This window comes from Primulina huaijiensis, chromosome 3 (assembly GCF_012295235.1).
Source record: "Primulina huaijiensis isolate GDHJ02 chromosome 3, ASM1229523v2, whole genome shotgun sequence".
Classification (NCBI taxonomy): domain Eukaryota; kingdom Viridiplantae; phylum Streptophyta; class Magnoliopsida; order Lamiales; family Gesneriaceae; genus Primulina; species Primulina huaijiensis.
The window spans coordinates 261,780-278,224 of NC_133308.1; the positions used below are offsets into that span (position 1 = coordinate 261,780).

A 16,445-nucleotide genomic window follows, 5' to 3' on the forward strand; every position below is an offset into this window, starting at 1 on the left:
TATATATAAATATAAAACGGGATGTCTGACAGATATTTTTCACGAGATTGACCTTTTCGAAGAAAATAAACGGCTCTGCACAGTAAATAGCATGTGATCAACGGCTGCCGGGTGGTGATGTGCGTGACATAGGAATGAGGATAGCATGACGTATTGACGTCTATGTATATACTTGTTACTTATTTTATTCAGTAACTTTTTTGTATAGGTGTTTTTTTTGACATCACGCGTACTAGAGAATTTTAACTGTGTATATTTTACATCCATGTTTTGATAGGGCTTGTTTGTTGTCTTGAAAGAAAATTCAGAAGAAGGCAATGAAGACATGGAGCCATACAGTTGTAGTAAACCAAATCAACTAAAGCTTATGTCAATTTCCAGGCTTCTCTGGTTTGTTACTTGGCCCTGATGGAACCAACTGGCATTTGGGGAAATGGTGCAAGAAGGTATTCAGCATGCAACAGGTGATTTAATTGCTGTCGGAGCTGATGGAAGAGGTGGTAGAATCATAGTCCTAAGAACTCTTGATCAATCATCATTGGTAAACTCATTCTCCTAGCTACTTTATTACAAATGAAAACAAGAATTCAACACTCGTTCATCAATCAAGTAGTTTCATCAAATTGTGAAATTGACTGAATGTTCTTATTTCAGATTGATTGGTCAGAGTTATATACTTAGTACTCAAACTTTCTTAACAAACCTTTTGAATCATGACTTGGAATTGGGTTGAACTATGTTTGAGCTTGGTTTAAGTTGAATGCATGAAAATGAGGGTTGAATAATGTTTTAAATCCTTGGGAAATTAGTGAAGTCTTCTTAGTTTTGCTGTTAGGTTCTTTATAACTCAGCTGTGAATTTTGTTGCATTGAAGTGAAGTGTGTAAAACATATATTTCCTGTTTCTTTAGGCACAAGAAAATAATGACACCTTTTCTTGGGCAAAAAAGTGCAAACATGGTGCCAAAACAAGTAGGTTGCAGCCTCAAGGATGCCTGCATTTCTTTCAAAAATCAGGCCAAATGATCCAGATAGATTGTTTGATAATTTTGGTAAGCCTGCAACCTGTACGGAGCTCGAGTATAGATTTGTGTTCTTTATTGAACGAAGCTATTGAAGAAGAGTTGAAAGTAAATTAAACGTTGATAGATATTCAAACCATCCATTTACATCATATGCAAATCATTAAATTGCATTCAAATTTATGATTAAAATATATTTGAATAAATTAAATTAAATCACATTTAAATTAATTTCATTTTAGTTAATTGCCTTTATTAATATTTGTGATTGATTTCCAATCACATCGTTTTCAATTTTTTTTAAGTTCATTTTCATATATATTTAAAATAAATACTTCATCTTCTGTCCTAAATATACAAATTGTATTACTTTTTTCAACTTTTCCAAATACGTACTCAAAGTGACTTTCAAATTCCAATGTATGGTCAAGTGCCCAATTTTGCAAGCATTCATTATTATTTTTTTAACCGATATATTTGTAATTAATATATTAAATACATATGAGGAGATAATTTTTTTAAATAAATACACATGAAGATCATTTTCTTAATTACATAATTGACCGAGGTTATTTTACAAATTGTCTCTTTAAAGTCATCCTCAAATAAACTTTTTAAATTTATCATTTGATAAAATAGTATACAATTATTTTAAAAAGATATTCAAGGGCAAATGTGTAAATTTCTCACATGCCCTCTAGCTCTTCAATTTGAAGTAACTTGTTCTCCATTTTGATTCAATCGTAACGCCCGCACAGAAACGAACGCAATCGATCTAAGGAGCGGACTTGAGGTAAACTTTATCTTTTTTATCTCTCATTTTTCAGTTTGCATGTTTGTTTAATTCTCTTATTTTCTCAGTTCATATGTTTGTTAATTCTCTAATTTTCTGCATAAAGTGTGATTGATTGCTAATTATTCGCACATATAACTTGTTTTCATTTTCACGTCTGTATGATTATGTGAAGATTGATTTAATTATTTTTCTTGAGATCTCTCGGGATCTGTAATGACGTAGCTGAATATGCGGCAGCGGTTTTGTGGATGGTGAATATTTATTTTTCTGCGAATGAATCTTTGATGATAATGCATCACAAGATAGCTTTCCTACGATCTAGGTAGTTATTTTTTGGTCAATCAACTGCTTATAATTGTATGTAGCTCCATAGTGCAAATTGTGGCTTTTTTCCTTTGAAAAAAAGTTTACTTCTGGATTGTTGGAGCGCAGTGAAGATTGAGAATGATAAGATATGGTTTATGAGAATGGAGAGTTTTTCCTACCAATTTGTTAAGTGTGTTAAAGTAGCATTGATAAAGACATAAAGTGGCGATTACCTTTGACTAGTGACTTGTGAGGAATTTATTGTATTCTTCGTGATTTATTAGAACTACCAGGAATTCCATTTTTTTGAGTAGTTGTGTATGATTGTTACCATACATTTTGAGAACACATCCTATTTGACCATGGGTTCAATTAGTTTTACCTTAACTGTAAATTCTTCAGCCTTTAATCAATCAATTTTGAGGTTTGAAAATTTATCAGTTTTCCAATCCGTGAATTTCATGGGCGAGTTCATAGTGGAAAGACTTTAACTTTTTCTGTTATATAGATACCATTTGTTTACATGCGTTGACTTTGTCTTGTTTTCAAATATTAGTTTTCTTATGAAACGACTGATAAATTTTTCTTTTTTGAAACGGTATTTCCATCTCGACTTAGTGAACTTTTTAAAGATTAGTTTTTCCTATGAAACCACTGATTTGTTCTGGAGGAATTTTTGTAGGCTTATAGGGAGATTATGTCAGGAACTGAGGAAGTAAAAGAACAAACAGATGGTGCCATGGAGGATGCTGACAAGTCCATGTCATCAACACACCAGGAGGTTGTGCTCACATCACGTTCATTTTGGTGTATTTTTCAACTTCTTATTCATTTAAGTCTTATTCTATGTTAATGTTATTTGCAGGAGGAAGCTGTCAAGAAGAAATATGGAGGAATAATCCCCAAGAAACCACCACTAATTTCTAAGGTAAACTTCCAGCATATGTTCCGAAAGAATCTCGATGGTTCTTTTCTGAAATGTAAATTTATGATGCCAGGATCATGAGCGTGCTTATTTTGATTCTGCTGATTGGGCTCTAGGGAAGGTACTTGCTTTTTTGAATCTGCACCTATTTTTACATGCTTGAAACCTGAAATGCATTTTAGCCCGTATTTACTAATGTTACATGGGCACAGCAAGGTGTTGAGAAACCAAAAGGACCACTCGAGGCTCTCCGGCCTAAGTTACAGGTAATTATCAATATGAAAATCTATAGGTGATATGTATTATGAAATTTACTCATTTAGAGCTTCTCTTCTTCCCATGCTAAATATTCTGCTGTGAATACTTTTGTATACTTTTGGTGCACAATGCTTGTTATCTGTATTTGGCTACAAAGGTATATAAAATTGGAAGTCACTTTCCAATCCATGTAGAAGTAGGATTTTCTTGCTTGATTTTGTTCATAATGACATTGCAATGCCAAAACGGATGCAGCAAAGATAAAAGTATTCATGAAGAAGGGTAAGACATTGATTGTGACTGCAACTGAGTTGTTATGATCTGTGTTTATACTCTGCATGTTAAGATTGACCTACTTGTGCACAAAAATTACAAGAGGACTGTGTAGTAAATTAACAGCATCATGATACATTTTCTATTTAATCTTCTGAGAATTGACCTTGGCACTTGAGCACTGAGTCTCCGGTGTGGTAAAATTTATAGCAACGTGATACTTTTTAAATTTCATCTTCTAAGAATTGACATTGGACCTTGACCATTAAGAGTCTCTGACGAATTTCTTTGATCATTTTTACCTTTCTACCGATGATGACTTATTTGTATATGATGTTCAGCCAACTCAACAGCAAACTCGGTACCGCAAGTCTCCTTGCGCTCCATCAGAAGGTGAAGGTGCATGATTTGCTATTTTTCCATGTTTCAGCTTTTACCAGAGAAATGCTGTATAAAAGATATCACCTGTATGCTGAGGGAGAAATTGTTTCTGTGCGTAGACGGAAATACTGCCCAACCAGAGGATGGAACCCCAAGTTCATGAATTTTGATCTTGTGGTTACGGGGGAGATCGAAAATTTGTGTATGCTGAAATAAATAAATGATGATGATCAGTCAATACCTGCTCGTGGAGTTGTACTTTCGGCTGCTATGTTTTTTCCAGATTGACCAATCTTATATCCCATCTTACTTTTGTTGTAGACTACTTTACTACTGTCAAATGAACACTCAGTATAGAAGTTGATGTTTCAGGCCCTCTGCTATGCCCCCCTACTTTCTGTTTCTTTTTCCCTATTTTATTCTCTAGGTATTGAAATTGTTGCAGGACTAACCTGAGATCCACATACTCATGCTATGCTTGGGTCTGTTTTATGATGTTTTTGTAGATACGAAACTATCTTTCTTTTTTGAGTGGAATGTGATATATAAATTTTTTTTTTTTTGAGGAAGCACTCGATATTTAAAGCGTGGCATAAGTTGTCATAATATAATATGGTGCTACTGTGGATGTGGAACGTGCTCTTTAGTCTTTCCTAATAAAAAAAAAGAGGGGGCAAAATTTGATGTTCCAAATTTCCAATAGCTATCAGCCAACCACATTCAGATTTCTTCCGATACGGACACCTCTATCACTTCTTAATAAATCAATACAAAATATATTTAAATTCGCATACATTGAATTTGTTTCTACCCCAGAGGTATTAATTAAACGTAAGAACAGATCGAATGACATGATTATTCTGTGTTGTGAAATTTATTGGTGAGATAGCCGTATGTCAGTTAATTATATTATATTTATATTATTAAATACTATCTTGGTCATCAAATGTAGATTTCCTAATATTGTTCTTGTTTTACTTTAAATATTTTTATTGACTAACGATAATGTGTTACCAGCCCAGCTAGTCATCAATTCTCCCGCCCGCCACGTGTACGGTCACGATGTGCACGTCGTCTCCCTCTCCCATGTTAGCATGGACCGCAATTGCTTCGCGTTTTGTTGGACTGATCACACATGGTGTCAGTGTATCCCAATCCCTCCCCGTCTCAGGATTTTACCCACTTCTACGGTTTTTATATAGGGCGGGGATCCCATGAGAACTTGGATCAATGCTCATTTGCTTGAATCTTCGTCCTCGAGGACCCGAATAAGATGACCCGGAAGCCATACACTATTACTAAATCCAGAGAGAGCTGGAGTGAGCAGGAGCATGACCAATTTCTTGAAGCCCTTCAATTGTAAGTGTGTGTCACGGTTAGGTTCCAAAAGACTCCTACTTTTATGTCTCACCGAACTTGATCGTTTTAAGTTGGAAGGGAGGAGGTTATCATCTAAAGTGTATCTGAATTGCACGTATATACTTTAAAGATTTATATGTTTCCTACTTTAAGAAGGAAAAGTAATGAAATCGAAGGCGAATGAAAGATTTTATGGTATTTTACACGTGCTGTTTGTACTTCGTTTTTGGTTTACTTAACTATTATCCAGATTTGACCGTGACTGGAAGACGATTGAGGCATTTGTTGGGTCAAAAACTGTTATGCAGGTAAACCTTTAGCTACATCGCAATTCAACGGTCTTTGTGTACATGCTTTGATTATGTTACAATTTACAAATTTCGTCAATCCCTTCAATCATTTGTTAACCCTCATTCTGACTGACTTCTTTGTTGATAATTTAAGGTCACTTTGCAATGTTGAATTTTTTTGTCGTGTTTCATATGGCCTGTTTTTTGCATCATAGGAGGTTCTAGGCTACAGAATGCGGTATCAACTCAGTTGTTAAACTAGTGTTTGCTCGAATATATTGCCTCGAAGTTCTTGTTTTTTCCCAGACAAATGTAAAAATGCCGAGCACACTGGCATGTATTTAAGTAGCCGAAGTACGGTTACGATTTGGAGGATTGAACCTTGTAGGAGAGTTTACTTGCTGCATTACCGTGTTGGCGAAAATATCACACTTAAACATGATATTTGGTGAAATCTGATCTTAAGGATTTTTCTGTGTTTGTCATGCTGACTGTTATTTCATAGACTAAACGATGTGCACGCGTTGCAGATTCGTAGCCACGCCCAGAAATATTTTCTGAAGGTGCTGAAGAATGGAAAAAGTGAACATGCACCTCCCCCACGGGCCACGTCCAAAGAGAAAAGCAAATCATCCTTATCCACACAAAGCTTCAAAAAAATGGTGAGCATATTCTGGTTTATCCACGCATGTCTTGATTTTTTGTGCTGGATATCTTGTCAAATTCAATTACTTTGTGCCCGTATTTGAATATAAACCAATGCAGCTATTTCTCTAGCTACAGGAGTGTTGCAATCATCAGCTGCAGTTCTCGATTCTGCGTGTGGTGCACAGCCCGATTCGTTATCAGTACGTTCAAATCCAGTTGGCAGTATACATTTTGTCTCCTTGGATGGAAACAGAGCATTTGTCAAGGGGTTTGTTTCTGTTGCTGTTCCGTCTTCTTTTAAATTAGTGCTGGTGAAATCATTGTCCCTGTGTTTCAGATAATACTGGAACATCTGGTGGTACCATGGTTAAAAATGTAGCAGCTCTAACCACGCAACGAGTGGTGGATCGATTTTGGTTTACTTATGGATGCTTTACTCTGATATCTCGCAGCCTATCCTCTTGTTTGGGTTTTATTTACTGTTTTACTTCTTGGGTGCTGGATTTTTCAAAAAATTCCAAATGCCATATATATTAAATCATCACATTTAACCCTTCGTTTGGGGTCTGCCCCTGAGAGAGAATGAGCATTTTGCAGTCCACATTTGAGGCGGATATTGTCCATAAATGTATCAATATGTATGCTTAGTTTTATATGTTGATTTCAAAGTTGTACTATATTAATTTGAATTAAAAAATTTATGAAAATATACATTCTCATTTCTAATTAATAATAATAAAATTTATATTGCTTAATAAATAAAAAATGTAAAGAGTAATGTATCATGTCAATGTGAGTAAATGAAATCAACTCTAGCTTAAATAAATATATGCTAATTTTTCTTTAAAATAAACTTTTTATCCTGTAATATTTCTAAGTAAAGTAATTTTTTTTACATTTACATGATTTTTAAAAGTTATTTGCATTTTAAATTGATTGAGATCATCAAATTTGATATATTATATAGTTCTCAACTCATCATTTTATATACTAAGCGAATAAATTGATGCAAAATTTTAGAATAAGTCATCTACAGGTAACATGTTTCAAGGTTTTTTGGTTATTTCAAGAAAACAATATATATTTCAAAAGATTTTACTAAAAAGAAAACTACTAAGGATTGCCGAGATGCTGGAGATGTGACTATATAACTTCAGCTGCATGTATATAAGTAAATGCATACAAAGAACGTTGAGTTTTACCTCTAAACAAGGGGGGATTTCATCTTACAAGTTGCAAGTCGAAAGAAGATAACTAAAATGGGGCAAGGAGATTACGGAAATAGCTCACCCCCTCAAATGTGTTGAAATTCTTAAAATTGTCATGCAACCTGTGAATCCTTGGGGGCTCACCTGGTCCAAAATAAGGACACGTAGATTCGTCTTCCATTCTCGTATATTATTGGGAAAGTCCAAATTCACAGCAAAAGCATGTCATTGACAGCGAGTAAAAGTCAAACTTAAACCCAAAAGATTACAGAAGGAAAAATCCCTTCCCTCTTCTCATTAACCCAGAAATGGAAAACAGACGAGAATAGATTATCGTTACTCAGGAAGCCTCAAAACTATGAGAGTCATAGTTGGGCCCAACAAAGCCAATGTCATGTCTTCCTAAGAATATTTTCCTACAACTCTAATGCTCTGACCTTGCTTTGTTTACCAAACCTGTTTTGAAGAGAAATTCCATGCACTAATTCTAAACGGAACCAAGTCCATCTGAGAATGGAACAATAAGTGTCAGCGTTCTCAATTCAAACTCAAACGAAAAACAAAGTGAAGGACCCAAGACAATAAACCTTTAGCTTAAGTTGTTTTTGGGCCAAATGAGAGTCCAATTGTCCAAAAATTGTTTAAAAATGAGCGTGCGGATTTGAATAATGCAATGACATGTTTTGAATACAAGATTTTCACAAGGATGCATTCTAAAAACTAAAATTAGCCTAAACAAAAGTACGTGTTCTGTGCTCAATCTACAATATAGAAAATTTGCTCAGAGCGTCGATTCATCATACATAAATGGATCTTTAATTACATAACTAGAAAGAAAGACCAGCTCTAACTTAGCATTCAACAGTTGTGGCTTAGCTAAACAAAGAAATATAACAGGAAACATAAGAGAAAGTAAGATTCGACTGTAACAATCATCATATCCATAACAAAGTGAGGAAGTTCTTGTATTCTCCAATCCCATTCTCAATATAAATTCAAGTTACAGAGGAATGAAACCATATTCTACAAGTTTGCTCACCAAGATGGTGGGTACCAACTGTTTTGCAATGGCAAATATGGCATTTTCCAATATCAACATAGCTCGCCCTTCCATGTGTGATAATGTTCAACTATCTATATTGGAAATCCAAGTCTGGTTCGTACCCATGACTTCCACGGTTATGGCTAGTAGCAAAAGGGTGGGACTGCTTTGAGTTCGCACGACGCTCCATTTCGATTAACATCTGAAAAGACTCAGAAGGATTGCCTCCGGAATTGATATCTGAAGCCAATTCAACCGCAAAAATCAGATTGAAATTTGGATTCTAAAACTTCAAAGAAAATGACTATGTTACTACCAATAAGTATTTGAAGAGTAACCGATGTTTTCTATGGCAAGTTACTGAGACATATACAACAGTAATAGCTAGGTCACCTAGGAACTAGAGGAAACAAATGATGAAAAATAACTACAGGAGTGTAGGCTGAGAACGATAACTAATTGCTCATGCTAAGAGCTCAAAAATTAGCAATTTTGTACATCATGAACTGCTTCCTGGGAGAAGAAATTCTTAATTTAGATCTTTAATATAAAAAAATAAATAATGCATAAAACAGAAACTCCTATAGATATAGTAACCAAGCAAAATTCTTTGTTATTCTTATAAGTTCACAAGTTCAGCTACTCATTCTTATCGATATTTTTTAGGAGAAATGACACACAAGAACAACCCATAAAAATATACAACGTAATGGCCACCAGTAGATAAACTGTTTTTTACAGTTCTCTTCATACATTGAAGTTGGAATAATGGACATATCCCTAAGACCCTAACCTATTGTAAACTCAAGTTAAGAACACAAGACAGTCACCCCAGTTTCACCTATAGTGGTAACATAAGATTCGTAAAAGATTTACCTGTAAAAGGCACCCCATGGCTGCCAATTTTTGGTGCATGATGCCCAAAAGAGTAATTTTGCATCTTATTAACTTCTGGCAAAAAGTAAGCTGCTTGATTGCCACCCCTTGAAAAGTCAGGTAACAAGTGAGGAGGATGGTTTCCCGACATTTGCATCTGCTGATGCAAAGCTGAATGATGTGATGGAATCTCAAATCCTGCAAACCTAACATTCTGGTGAGGAAAAGGTCGGGTCATGTTTGACTGAATTTGACGATTGACTAGAGAATCGTGATTAAACACGGTTTCAGGACCCCGTAACTTCATCTGGGGATTCATGTGAGCAGGATGTGACTCCAAGTGATGATATAATGGCCTCACTTGAGACATTTGTGGCATCTGAAACCGTGGCAAAGATTGCTGCATCTGAAGACTGCGATAGGGAATGTGAGGCTCCACTTGTTCATAAGGATCACGTATAAAGTGCCGTTTTTCCGAGCCTCCCATGAGTTGGTGATCTTTAACAGAACTGATAGCCGCCAGTTTGTCCATGATATCAACATGTCCATCTAAAGAAGAGTTCACATTATTACTCGAACTACCAATTGACATAAAGTTTGACATCCAGTGTTCACGAGGATCGCTTGAAGAAAAGGAGTTCAATTCAGGTAGCTGAGTTTCAGCACCCTCTTGAAACCCAATGTGCATTGGAGCTGCTTCTGTATGATGCTTTGATGAAGTTATATCAGTTAGGGAACCATCATAGTCATTCCAGTTCTCAGCCTTAGTCAGCTTTGTCTGCTGTTTGTGATTTGAAGCTGAAATACCATAGTCATGACTTGGTCTTTGCAAGCCAAATTTGTTGCGTCTAGGGGAAGAAAGGCCATTATCTGAGGCTGGAAAGGGTAATCCAGGAGGATCAGGCGCATCAACTTGAGCAGACCCGATTGATACCCCATGGACAGAAACAGGTGCTTCAACTGATTGTAGCTCCTTCATAAAAGCAGTTCCAAAGAGTGTTTCAAGTGTCAGGGTATTAACCGAACTGGGAACATCACTGTTCTCTTCCCATTTAGGCATATTGACTGTTGTCTCCACATTGTATTCTTGAGAACCTGATATTTTCTCTCCAAAATTAATATCCACACCAGAGTTTACACCCTGTTCAGTTCCCTTTTGCAAAAGAGAAAGCAGGTGTACAGATGCATGACCATCAACTTGCGCACTTTGTCGTTCAGTATTTGGACTACTTGAGCTCGAACCTTTTAGGACTGAGAGCCCAGATGTACTTTTTGCACTGTACTCTGATAGAATTATCAGTTCAAGGTCTTCACAGGTAAGCACGGCAGGAATAGTCTCCTCATCGTTATTAATGCTTAGCTGGTTATAGACACCATTATCAATAGACGTGATGTCTAGTTTAGACTGATCGGATTGTTCCGATGTTTTGGAGGAGAAATCAGGTGCAAAACGCTCAGCTGCTTCTGAGTCAGAAACTTGGCATCTACCTTTATCACCACCGACTATTAGTGATAATAAATCATTTGGCCTCCCTGATGACACATCAACAGACTTTACTTCTGCGAGATTTTGAAGATAGAAAAATGAAAATCAAATCAACACAACAGCTACAGAACTTTAACAATATTGAAAGTGAAGTACTTAACCATCACACCTTCATCAAAAAACCATTGGGCAAACTTTGAAGACGGGACAGAGTCGGGGCGCCATGTATCATCAGGTTTACTATCATGATGCTGAACAAGAATACATCCAAATTAGAGTAACAGTTCACACTACTCAAAATCACATGAAAAGATTATTAAACAGCCTTTTTTTGGACCTAGAAGTGATTAATCACCTTACATACCCAACTACAATCAAGAAAGACTGGAAGACTGATTATCGGAAAAAATGCACAAGACCGAATAAATCAACAAGAACAACACTATATCAACTCATAAATTGGTAAACATAAGCACGAAAAAACTTGCACGGACAATGACATCTGTTTTAATATAAAATTTGGTAAGTAAAACATTATAAAAGGTTTCTACTAGTTCCACAGGCATATGATTAATTTTTTAGGTAAAAAAGAAAATGCAAGAATAGTGATGGAGTACATTGTAAAAAAAACAAATACGTGATGGAATCAAGAAGGGTAACAGCATAGGGATCAGAATGGGATAGGAAAAATAAAGGGACATTTTGTGAATATCAAAATTTTTCACAAGCCATTGCATCGCTCATGTGTGCATATCGCTCCGCACAAAATTTCCTTAAAGAGAAAAGGGAGTTCCTGGTTTTCAAATTTATGAATACATATTAGCTACTTTAAATTTAAAGAAACATAATCAATCGTCCTGAAAACCAGTGAGATGTAAAATTACAGAAAGATTGCAGGAATCAAATAGGACACATGCAACAGAGATGCGATTAAATTTGAATAACCTCTGCTGAAGTAGAACCACCGGAATTCATGGATAATGTGCTGCCGAAAAAGTTCTCCAATGCTGAAGTTGAATAATTTTGATTGGATTCGCTAACAATGTCCTCCGATACTTTGGCATCGGTATAATCTGATACTTTGGCATCAAGTTCGACTATCCCATAGTCATCCAGGGTTCCATGAAAATTGAAATGACTAGAGCTGTGGAATATACTATCTTTCATGCCATATTTTGTGGGGGGCACATCCAAAGTTGGGCGTAAATTCATAGTGTCATCTTTGTTTAAAAGGTGAGGGTACTTCATTTTCTCTGCAGGCTGCCCATCAACTAAATTGATCTCCTGAGACAGCTGTTGCTCTAAATCATCTTTCGTATTGTTTTGGATAAGGTTGGCTTCAGATTCAGAGAGGCCTACCCCAGTTACAGGTTTCCTGACCTATAAAATGCAAAATAGATCTGACTATTCAGAACAACCAATTTCACTGGTTTTGTGACATGGGTCTAAAATTCAAAGAAAAATAGTATGAACAGAACCTCAGAGAAACCTCCCATACACAAGGGAAACTGGGACATAAAGAAAAGGGAAGGGGGAAGGCTGGGGAATCATGTAGGGTATCACAGTTGACATAAAGTAAAGTTAATAAATGGTTACTCCTTTATCTTCATTGAGGCCATTAGTTTGCAACGAAAAAGTTCCAACTACCCAAGTTAAAAAAATCAATCAGCACGTATCAAGGAGGTAGTCACATAAAGAAAAAACGGATTTATATCCCACCTCAAAACGAAAAAATGCCAACTACCCAAGTTAACAATTCAATCAGCACATATCAAAGAGGTAGTCACATAAAGAAAGAACGGATTTGTATCCCACCTCAAAACATCCTATCACCAGACAAAGAGAGATCTAATCACACACGTTAAAGAGCACACAAATCCATATAAAAAAAGTCCATGAATGAGAGCATGAATGTTATGAAAATCACTTGAAGTTGTTCCAAAGCATATCGGTATTTTTAATCAAAGAAATAATATAGAAAGGAAAAGTCGAACTATCATACCTCTGACAAAGGAGGAAGAATCAAAGATTTCACACCAGAATTCTTATCAAGAACATTGCTTTGAAAACCAGGAGGAACAAGTGGTCTAGATGCAGGAGAGTGTAAAGCAAAAGTAGATTTCTCAAGATCATTACTGATTATCGGAATTGCAGCAGAGACATCCAATTCATTTTTCCTCACAAAATGTCCTCTTTCCTCTTTGCTGTCATCCAAATCTTCCAAAAGGTCTGAGATACCATCTTTCTGATTCTCCAGATTTGATTTTTGCTTCTCCTGAAAAGCCTTTTGCTGTTCTTTCCTCATCATCTCAAAAGAGGCTGAATTTAAATGGGATTGTAACAGAAAATAAATTAGAAAAAGGATACAATAATTACACAGAGCTATACGATTCCAAAAAATAATAAAACAATACCTCTTCTCTTCCTCTCCTCCTCTGCTCTATCCTCACTAGTGCACTCCATTGAACCAAAAGTTTCATCGTTGTAGGAGTCTGTGTCTCTTCTTGAATGAGGCACAGCCTGAAATAATTAGAAGTCGTACAAGATCAGTAACAGGCATACACAGATAATCTATTGGCATGAGAATTACAATAAATCCAATAATTAACAGAAATACCATACAGGAAAAAGGAAAAAGCTAAGATAAATTTTTTAAACAATACTACCTGGGTGAAAATGACTAAATGAGCTATTGGAAACTGTTGAATAATTTGGTACCCATGGGTACGGATGCGTGCATATATATGAATTTTTTTTGGTGTTTTATATTCCTTCGCACAAGACGTGTGCATAATTTTTGGGTGTTAAATAATTTGGTAAAAAATTTAGAGGCTATATTAAAATTTAAAACTTAAGAAATAATTTTTATCAGGTTTTTAATATTTATTTAAATATGATACATTTTGTTATTTTGAAATTTATTATTTTTATAATAATTTTTATTATTTTAGAAGTGACGCGGATATATATTCAAAGTATAGATAAAGATAAAGATAAAGAAATAATTTAGTAATTTTAAAAATAATTGCAAAGTGCATGAGATACGGTAGTTATCATGAGCAACAAATGTACTAAAATAGATCTTTATGACATTTTTTATTAAATGAATATTTTAGTAATGACACATATGGTTGTTGTGTGTACACGTTTACTTGACCTTGTATGGTCGTGGAGGATGGTATGGCTCATTGCTCTTGCTAAGTTGAAAGTGCTCATTTGTTCTTATCTTTGCAGCTGACATCCCAGACACGTTTCCAAATGGTTTCGGAAATGAACCACTTCCAAGAAGCCCATCATGTTCATGAGTTTGCCAAGACCCTCGAGCTTGATTCCCAATACGCCTTCCAGATTCTGTATGATTAATGATGAATAAAAATATTGAAAACATTACCCAGAAATGAAGAGACCAAAAATATTTGTTATTTCTTAAAAGGACACGAGGATAAACAGACAATTAGAAAAGAACAAAAGTTCACCAGAAGGTTTGGACCAAGAACAAGATAATATAGGATAGAAAATATGCCTTGCAATCATCCACTCGAAGTACTCTCTGTTTCTCATAGTTCAAGATCAAGCAGTCCGGACATCAAACACCAAAGTAGGTAGTGTTATAAGATTACAAGTATGGCTTTTGAACACTGGTCCATGTAGACCTCTCAAGTAGACCTCAAAGTAATGCAAGCACGTATTTATCCCTACATTAGAAAATTAAAGTAACCAACAGACCAGTATAAATATGTTATAACATATCCTATAAATATGCTATAACATATCCTCAATTAAGGAGTCCAACTCAAAACTAGTATATAAGTAGAAGTGTAGAACTGTGCAACATATAACAGAGCTCACACCATGAGAAGGCAAAGCCCATGGCTGTCTACGACTCTACGTTGGACAAGTTTCACTCACCTACAGAAATGTGTTGCATGAACCTTCATCCGACTTGTAATGCAGACATTAGCTACATTATGGGCATTGACTAATAGCCTGTTCCAAGGTTTCCTCTCAAAGTACTAAGGCTAAACGAACCCCAAAAACAAGTTTATTATGTCGTGTAACCTTTTAACCGAAATACTAAGACTACTTATGGAGACAGTGTATGGCTGACAGCATAAAACCGTTCATCTTTTAAACTTATGAAGAAATGTAGAACAGAACCTGAATCCCTGTCAAATTGAGATCCATTGTCTCGATCACTCCTTCCTGACGAACGGCTTTCCCATTTTCCATTGATGCTCCTAGAGTAGTTACCAGAATCCCCTTGAGCGGGTGGAGATGAGTCATACTGGCTCCGTCTGAAACTCTGCAAGGGCAAGCTCCCAGGAATTCTTGGTCGATCTGGTATGCTCTCTGAGGTGCCCTCAAACTCACTACCTCAAATTCAACATATATACATAGTTAAAACAACGATGGTCAATAGTTAACAACATGTGTAAAAAGAAGATAGAAATTCCGAACAAGTAACACAATAAACTTCACTAAGAATATTATTTTTGGGTTTCCATGATGTAACCAGCATTCAATTCTCACCTCAGCAGTGATTCATCAAATCCACTTGGCAGCCTCCTGCAGATATCCAAATTGTTCAAAGACACTAGAAACTCCCTCGTATATGATAGTTTAGGCTCCCTGAATCATCAAAACACTCTGGTATTAATCCCAAACACAATATAATTAAAAACCAGGGATAAACAAAATCAGCAGATAAAAAAAGTAAGGTAATTACTTTAAAACTACTCCGAAATTTCCAGAAGCATTGTGCGGACAGCTTTGATATTCATTTTCTACACTCATTCTGCAGTTCAGAATCGCATATAACTTTTCCACAAGCTAAAAATGAATCTCAGGCACAATCTCTTCGAATTCACCAAATCTAATCCAATTGAGTATAACCAAAGACCGAAGGTAAGTAAATCCCGGACTCAAACAAGTCACATCAAATTTCCTCACTTAAAAATAAGCCCCTTCGTTTCGTGGAGACCCAATACAGCACATAACCAAGTCCATGCTGACAGCGTTCCAAAACACAGCAACACCACCTCAAGAAACTAATTGCAAGCTAAAATTCACCAACTGATCCAGCTCAGTAATAATCCATATCCCAATACCATCAAATCCAATACAAAAAATTGGAAATCAACCCCTAATCATCCTAAACCTAGAATGCTAAACCCCATCTATCAACAAATTTTAAAACCTCGGCTACAGTTACAATCTATCTATACAAAATCTCAAACCCAGTGTTCGGCTGCAAGAACGAAAATAGAGATACGGAAAACAAAAACAACGGCACCAAATTCCCTCAATCTTTTCTTCATACTTTTCGATCAAAATAAAGTCAGAATCACAAAATTCACCAGCACATCCACGCGTATGTGCGTTAACTATTGATACATGTATGTATCGGTGAATACATATTCGAATCTGTATGTATATATATATGTGTGTATTTTTAGGTTTTGTTTGTAAAACGGGGGAAAGAGCGTGGAAGAAATGATTTTTATTTTTCGGAAACGAGTAGAAGTAATAGCAAAAACAATTTATAAACGCTCAGAAAGTAGGAGATCGTTCACGCG

General features: G+C 35.8%; 3 protein-coding genes across 6 annotated transcripts; 2 read left to right on the forward strand and 1 right to left on the reverse strand.

Annotated features, from left to right (window-relative positions):
* Window positions 1-1,736: 1,736 nt before the first annotated feature.
* On the forward strand, window positions 1,737-4,335 carry LOC140972726 (uncharacterized). 2 transcript variants are annotated; one of them, XM_073435108.1, is made up of 7 exons: window positions 1,737-1,814; window positions 2,806-2,904; window positions 2,989-3,051; window positions 3,122-3,169; window positions 3,261-3,314; window positions 3,921-3,978; window positions 4,080-4,335. In XM_073435108.1, exons 2-7 carry the CDS (start codon window positions 2,821-2,823, stop codon window positions 4,121-4,123), a joined length of 351 nt encoding a protein of 116 aa, XP_073291209.1. In that variant the 5' UTR covers window positions 1,737-1,814; window positions 2,806-2,820; the 3' UTR covers window positions 4,124-4,335. The 2 variants fall into 2 exon arrangements, with proteins under 2 accessions (XP_073291209.1, XP_073291210.1); XM_073435109.1 differs by having other exon boundaries at window positions 3,921-3,972.
* A 700-nt stretch (window positions 4,336-5,035) lies between these two features.
* On the forward strand, window positions 5,036-6,747 carry LOC140972004 (protein CCA1-like). 3 transcript variants are annotated; one of them, XM_073434473.1, is made up of 4 exons: window positions 5,036-5,419; window positions 5,570-5,627; window positions 6,140-6,271; window positions 6,387-6,747. In XM_073434473.1, the coding sequence occupies exons 1-4, from the start codon at window positions 5,292-5,294 to the stop codon at window positions 6,561-6,563; spliced, it is 495 nt and encodes a 164-aa protein (XP_073290574.1). In that variant the 5' UTR covers window positions 5,036-5,291; the 3' UTR covers window positions 6,564-6,747. The 3 variants fall into 3 exon arrangements, 2 of the variants coding, with proteins under 2 accessions (XP_073290574.1, XP_073290575.1); XM_073434474.1 differs by having other exon boundaries at window positions 5,036-5,319; XR_012174417.1 differs by having other exon boundaries at window positions 5,036-5,627; window positions 6,140-6,457; window positions 6,595-6,747.
* Window positions 6,748-8,368: 1,621 nt separating this feature from the next.
* LOC140972728 (uncharacterized) lies at window positions 8,369-16,381 on the reverse strand. Its single transcript, XM_073435110.1, has 10 exons — window positions 15,596-16,381; window positions 15,400-15,498; window positions 15,028-15,239; window positions 14,027-14,220; window positions 13,284-13,389; window positions 12,872-13,188; window positions 11,815-12,249; window positions 11,039-11,120; window positions 9,384-10,943; window positions 8,369-8,747 (listed from the first exon to the last, which is right to left on the reverse strand). The coding sequence occupies exons 1-10, from the start codon at window positions 15,661-15,663 to the stop codon at window positions 8,596-8,598; spliced, it is 3,225 nt and encodes a 1,074-aa protein (XP_073291211.1). The 5' UTR covers window positions 15,664-16,381; the 3' UTR covers window positions 8,369-8,595.
* Between the last annotated feature and the right edge of the window lie 64 nt (window positions 16,382-16,445).

What these genes read in the sequence shown, in the direction of transcription:
- LOC140972726 (XM_073435108.1), top strand. Translation starts at nt 2,821, where the DNA reads ATGTCAGGAACTGAGGAAGTAAAAGAACAAACAGATGGTGCCATGGAG. An exon ending in CTGATTGGGCTCTAGGGAAG is followed by an intron (nt 3,170 to 3,260) that starts GTACTTGCTTTT and finishes ACATGGGCACAG; the next exon opens with CAAGGTGTTGAGAAACCAAA. An exon ending in CTCTCCGGCCTAAGTTACAG is followed by an intron (nt 3,315 to 3,920) that starts GTAATTATCAAT and finishes TATGATGTTCAG; the next exon opens with CCAACTCAACAGCAAACTCG.
- LOC140972004 (XM_073434473.1), top strand. Translation starts at nt 5,292, where the DNA reads ATGACCAATTTCTTGAAGCCCTTCAATTGTAAGTGTGTGTCACGGTTA. An exon ending in AGGAGGTTATCATCTAAAGT is followed by an intron (nt 5,420 to 5,569) that starts GTATCTGAATTG and finishes ACTATTATCCAG; the next exon opens with ATTTGACCGTGACTGGAAGA. An exon ending in CACAAAGCTTCAAAAAAATG is followed by an intron (nt 6,272 to 6,386) that starts GTGAGCATATTC and finishes CTATTTCTCTAG; the next exon opens with CTACAGGAGTGTTGCAATCA.
- LOC140972728 (XM_073435110.1), bottom strand. Translation starts at nt 15,663, where the DNA reads ATGAGTGTAGAAAATGAATATCAAAGCTGTCCGCACAATGCTTCTGGA. An exon ending in AATTTCGGAGTAGTTTTAAA is followed by an intron (nt 15,499 to 15,595) that starts GTAATTACCTTA and finishes TTGATGATTCAG; the next exon opens with GGAGCCTAAACTATCATATA. An exon ending in TTTGATGAATCACTGCTGAG is followed by an intron (nt 15,240 to 15,399) that starts GTGAGAATTGAA and finishes AATTTGAGGTAG; the next exon opens with TGAGTTTGAGGGCACCTCAG.